Source organism: Branchiostoma floridae, chromosome 7 (assembly GCF_000003815.2).
Source record: "Branchiostoma floridae strain S238N-H82 chromosome 7, Bfl_VNyyK, whole genome shotgun sequence".
NCBI lineage: Eukaryota > Metazoa > Chordata > Leptocardii > Amphioxiformes > Branchiostomatidae > Branchiostoma > Branchiostoma floridae.
In genome coordinates, this window is record NC_049985.1 from 11,599,963 (window position 1) to 11,605,212 (window position 5,250).

General features: G+C 38.1%; 1 protein-coding gene across 1 annotated transcript in view; it reads right to left on the bottom strand.

Moving 5' to 3' along the window:
- LOC118418781 (rho guanine nucleotide exchange factor 17-like) overlaps positions 1-5,250 on the bottom strand; it is a 35,453-nt gene that overhangs the window by 14,050 nt on the left and 16,153 nt on the right. The window contains exons 3-5 of the mRNA XM_035824818.1: positions 1,817-1,999; positions 1,477-1,593; positions 834-957 (exon numbers count right to left, since the gene is read on the bottom strand). Of these exons, the coding sequence (XP_035680711.1) occupies positions 834-957; positions 1,477-1,593; positions 1,817-1,999 (424 nt within the window). The remainder of the gene's footprint in view (positions 1-833; positions 958-1,476; positions 1,594-1,816; positions 2,000-5,250) is intronic.

Below are 5,250 nucleotides of genomic sequence, written 5' to 3' on the forward strand. Positions count from 1 at the left end.
AGCTGTGGATGTGTAAAAACACTGCCTGTTCAAGATATCTTAGGCTGCCTTATTACTGAACCATCAGTGACATACAATGTACCAGTATCTGTCCCATTACAATTATATACATGCAATGGATGCAGCATTACTACACTAATATAATGGGTTGTTATAAAGGTTGACTTGAGCAGAAATGTGAACTGTACAAATCTCATCTGGTTCAAGAAGGGTACAACCTACCAGAAACAGTTATAAGGAATCCTTACCTGCTAAGATTCACATACAATCTGCATAAAATAGTACATTCACAACTCAAATCACTTTTGTACAAAGGAAAAATTGAGGAGCATAGGCGTAGTATTATGTTTATCAAGGGAAACAGGATATACATGTAACTATATTATCAAGTGTTAGCTTACCCAAACATTTGGTACTCCTAAGGGAAGACCTGAAGGGGAACATTCATTAGCACCTAGGAGGGTAGATTTATTGATGTATATAAGGTACAAAGGATTGCAGGGGTTATACAAGTCTTGCAACATGCGAGTTGGTAAGTTGGAGGGTTAAGACACAAAGTGGGAAACAAAAGTCTTGTTAGAGAGAATAGTGGGTAATTCCAGTTCAACAACAGCCTGCACTTCTGACATGGAGTGCTAGGTGTCACTAATGTACTAAGTCATCTCAGCATTGTTCACTGAAGAAGCAAAAACATTTAAATATCTGCTGTAGTCTATTAGTCAAATGTCTCTTCTTTCAACAGGTTGGACACTGACGTAGGGTTTTGTTGGAGTCTTGTACCTTCAAATTTGTTTGTAAAGCGTTGACTTTCTCTTTTTTTCAACAGGTTGGACACTGAAGTAGAGTTTTGTTGGGGTCCCGTACCTTTATAAGCAGCTCGTAGCGAGGAATCCTCTGTACTGGTTTGATCATCAGGTCAGCCAGGCCCTGCTTCTCCTTGTTCTCACGGACACATTGCTGAAACAGATTCAATGCCGAACTTAACTGTCCACACGTGAAACAATAGAGAACACTGAACCTGAGGCTAAAGCCTGCACAACTTATTTCTAGGAAAAAAGATGACAAATTCATATATGCAACAGAAATTTCATTGTCATACACAAGTAGTCCTTCCACCTTATGCTAATAGTAGACTTAAAACTACACTCTGTAGCTTTTTCATAAGTCCCATAAACAAAGATTCACTGCATGATGCAACACTTTCAACTTCAAGTTCAAGCGACATTTCTGATTCCATAGACTTGAGAATATACTAGGTGGAACAGCAATGATTTTTGCTAGATAATGTCTATTGCAGTGGGAAGACCTCTAGACTATGCCAGTATCATTTAACAGTACTTGAATCATTTTGACATCTTGTGTTGTGTACTGCAATCTTACCAAATTTACTAGAGCTCCCACAGCTGATAATATATCATTACACTTCCCAATAAGAGGGATATCTCAAGCCAAAGAAAGACTTAGACTTTAGCTTACCTCTAAAAACTTGCTGAAGACAGGCTTGGCCTGCTCGGCCATCCGTACAGCTGCCTTTGCCGTCAAGAAGTTGTTGATGTAGGCTCTGTACGACTCCACCAACAAGTCTTTGGTGAACTGATATCAAAACAAACTCAACATATCAGTCTCCGGTGATATTAGTAAACACTGATCACATTCATCGACAGGAACACTTTGACAGATTACTTCAAGTCTAATTTTAGATGTCTCCACAAGTTAGTCTACTATGTGGATTAATTAGAGTTTGAGACACCCACTCAATTCTTTACTATTTAGGCATGCAGCCAAGTGTTCAGTAATGTGCTGGAATGATGCGTACTGTGTTGACGATGATGTCCCCTATCTTCTGCCTGGGGTGCCATGAGCGGGTGCGGTTAGTGATCTGCTCCAGGAAGTGCTGATGGTGCTCCAGGATCTCCGGAATCTGGTAGAAGATCTTGTCCACCAGCTCCGACTCGCAGATTCCCGCATTTTCTGGCCTCTTCAGTGGCTTCAGGTACCCCTAGAATTTTCGAGGCAACGTTAGTGTGTCAAAACTGACCTGAAAGTGAGTAAATATCTTTCTTTTGATTCGCTATGACTTGAATCCTCTGAGAAGAAAAGAAGACTTGGCTTCCTCTAGATATTCAGCTGTACCCCCCTCCCCCTTAGGAAAAGGTGAAGGTAAGCTTTAAGTATGGTACGTACATGTCATCGCTCCTGGAAGCTTGTGGCCCATACATGTCATCACGCACCACATAGCTTCCCAGTAAAAACGTCATTACACATTAAGTGCTTGCAAAATGGCATCGTTGGCAATTTTCTGTACATGATCTACCTCGCCAATTAAATCAATTTCTCGCTTTTCTTGAGTAATTCTACCGTCCATGTCTCCTTACAGATTCCTACCCTCCTGGTTGGGTCACCAATGCCATGGAATAGAGGGAGTGATGACAAATTGTTTCCGAGCTACAACAAAGTGTGCCATTCAAAAAGGGGGACCAAGCCGTATCTTTTCTGTAGGCCAAATCTGTATCAACAAGCTGATATGATAATCCTGTTATCTCCGTTAAGAAAACTGTAATATTAAATAATAATACATGTAGATGTCTAGGTGTCATTTACAGTTAAATACAATGTACTCTTATCTCTGAACATGTAAGAAACCATACTTGGTTGACCCTTTCTCTATATAACATATGTATATGGCAAGGAAAACTAGAGCATCTAGACCTGGATTCATCTTACACAATAATCTCGTTACTGTCAAATGCAACAATTGATGTTAGCAACTGTGAAGAGGAAAACATAATCTGTAGCCAGTGTAGGGCTTCACTGTACTAAAAAGAATGTGATTTTTTCTGCTAGCTTATTTGTGTCCACATTTTTATTTACTACTTACTAGGATGAATGTATATACTCTAATTTTACAGTATATCAGAAGCGGTAGGCAATGCACTCTCACAAGCCAGACTTTCAACCATTACTTTATAATTGTGCCTATATTTCTGGCTGGATGCCCTAAAAGACTTGTGTACAGTAAGTTCCCTGAAGGTTGGAATGTAAGTTCTGTTATAGCATCTAATTGGGGGCAATCTGTGACATGTTTACTTTTAACTCCTGAAGTGTAAATGACAGGATGGACAGGTGTAGAACTGAGCTGAGCATACAACTCATCAAGTTTGACATACAACAAAGATGCTGATTTTCCACATCTGGGTACTATTACTACACAGATCTTCAAAATACAAAATGATGGGCTTTTTATTTTCTTTGAAAACTAGAAATAAAAAACTAACATCAATAACAATTCTTGTGGAACACTTCTGCTTAAAATGACACATTTAAGCCCAAAAAAATTAATCTTAAAAAATCTCAACAGGCAAGAATTAACTCTACCAGTGCACCACATGAAGAAAGGTAAAATAGACCAGTCCAACAATACTTCCGCTAAAAAATGGATTTTGAATCATCACCCATGCATCCAAAATTGAATTTTCAAAACAATCCCCTCTCCATGCAAGAACAGACTCTTCCTGTGAGCAGTCCCAAACTACTTCCGCTAAAATATGACTTTGACATAATCACCAAAGTCCAAAAATGAATTTAAAATGAAGGAGCTAACGCATTTTGAAGATTTGACAGGAGAAAGAAAAAGAAGAAAGAAGAAACATTACGAATATGTAATATCTTTCACCATACCTGTGGTATGGCTGAAATAAAAATATAACACTTATAATAATTTATGGGAGATAGCTTCATTCAGAGGCTTCAATTGAAAGGATTGCTTTTTGTCAAAATTTATCGTGTTGAAAGTAAAACAATTTTTTGTTGTCTTGCATATAAACTGATTTCTATCAATGGTTTTAATCAATGATAAAGTTCAATGCTATGATGAAATGTGGCACGAAAAGCATGCGAAGCACTTTCATCACTTACACTGTTGGAAATGAAAAGGGTGGGTGGGTTGCTCTTCCTAACACAGGGCAGTGGTGCAAAGAAATTGCAAAATTAAGCATTTTGTTGTACTGTACATGTACTTGTATATGCCAAAAATGTTAGTGACTCCATGTGCGCATTTGTCCAGGGCACTCCAATACCAAATTTGCTTGTAAAACCAGGGTACAGGATAGAAAAATTTACTTTTTTGTAAAAAAAAATACAGTACAACAAAATTTAGCATTTTGTTGTACTGTATGCTAAAACTGTTATTAAATCTATGTGGGCATATGATCAAGGCACCTCTGTGTGAAATTTCAGGTCATCCGGTTGTAATATCAGGGCACAGGGGTCCAACATATACAATTTTGGTCTAAAAACGACAAAAAAATACAAAATCATTTTTAGGGGCAGATATAAAAGAAAACTAGGAGGCTCATTATCGAAATTGACCTTCCTTTCTGTGTCCCCTACCTATCAACAAAATATCATTAGCATTCATCAAGAACATCTTGAGTTATCTTGCATACAGACAAACGCACTTACATACAAAGCCAGCTACAGCACCATAGGTAAAAGCTAGCAAAACCATTCTCGCACATGACAATCCTTTACACAACTGCTACACTCCTACCAAATATCGTAGAAATCGCCCAGCTGCATTTTGACTTATGCTTCCCGAAACAAACCTCGAAAAAATACAAAGCTTGCTGCTGTACCATAGGAAAACGACAGGTAAACCATTTTCAAACTAGGCATGCCTCTTGACAACCGCTACACACCTACAAAAAATCAAAAAGTTCCATCCACAATTTCTCGACTTATATGTTGTTGACCTACATACAGACCCAAGTCGGCAAAATCATACTCTATCGCCATTGGCGAAAAGAATGAAGTAAAAAAACTGGGGGTACTGGCCCACTCTACCCTTGTGCCAAATTTCAAGTCATTCGGATCAGCAAGATAATGCATTTTGAACACTTGACAGGACAAAGAAGAAGAAGAAACATTACGAAATACAATATATTTTACCATAGATCTACCTATGGTATGGCTGAAATATAAACTGAAGACATACCAGGATGAACAAAAACACACAGACTGAAAATAATACCTCCATTTTCAAGAAGGTAACCAAACTATATTTTGAGCCAAGTTTAGGAGACTTGTATTGGAGATACTTAAATAGTACAAGATGAATATCAAACAATTTTGTACTTGTAATTGTTGTCCTAAATATCACATTCAAAGGTTACCATATACATATGCTACAAACTCTGCTTTCAAGTTCAACCATCTTGCGTGTTTTCGGCGGATTGGGAGGAACAACGTACA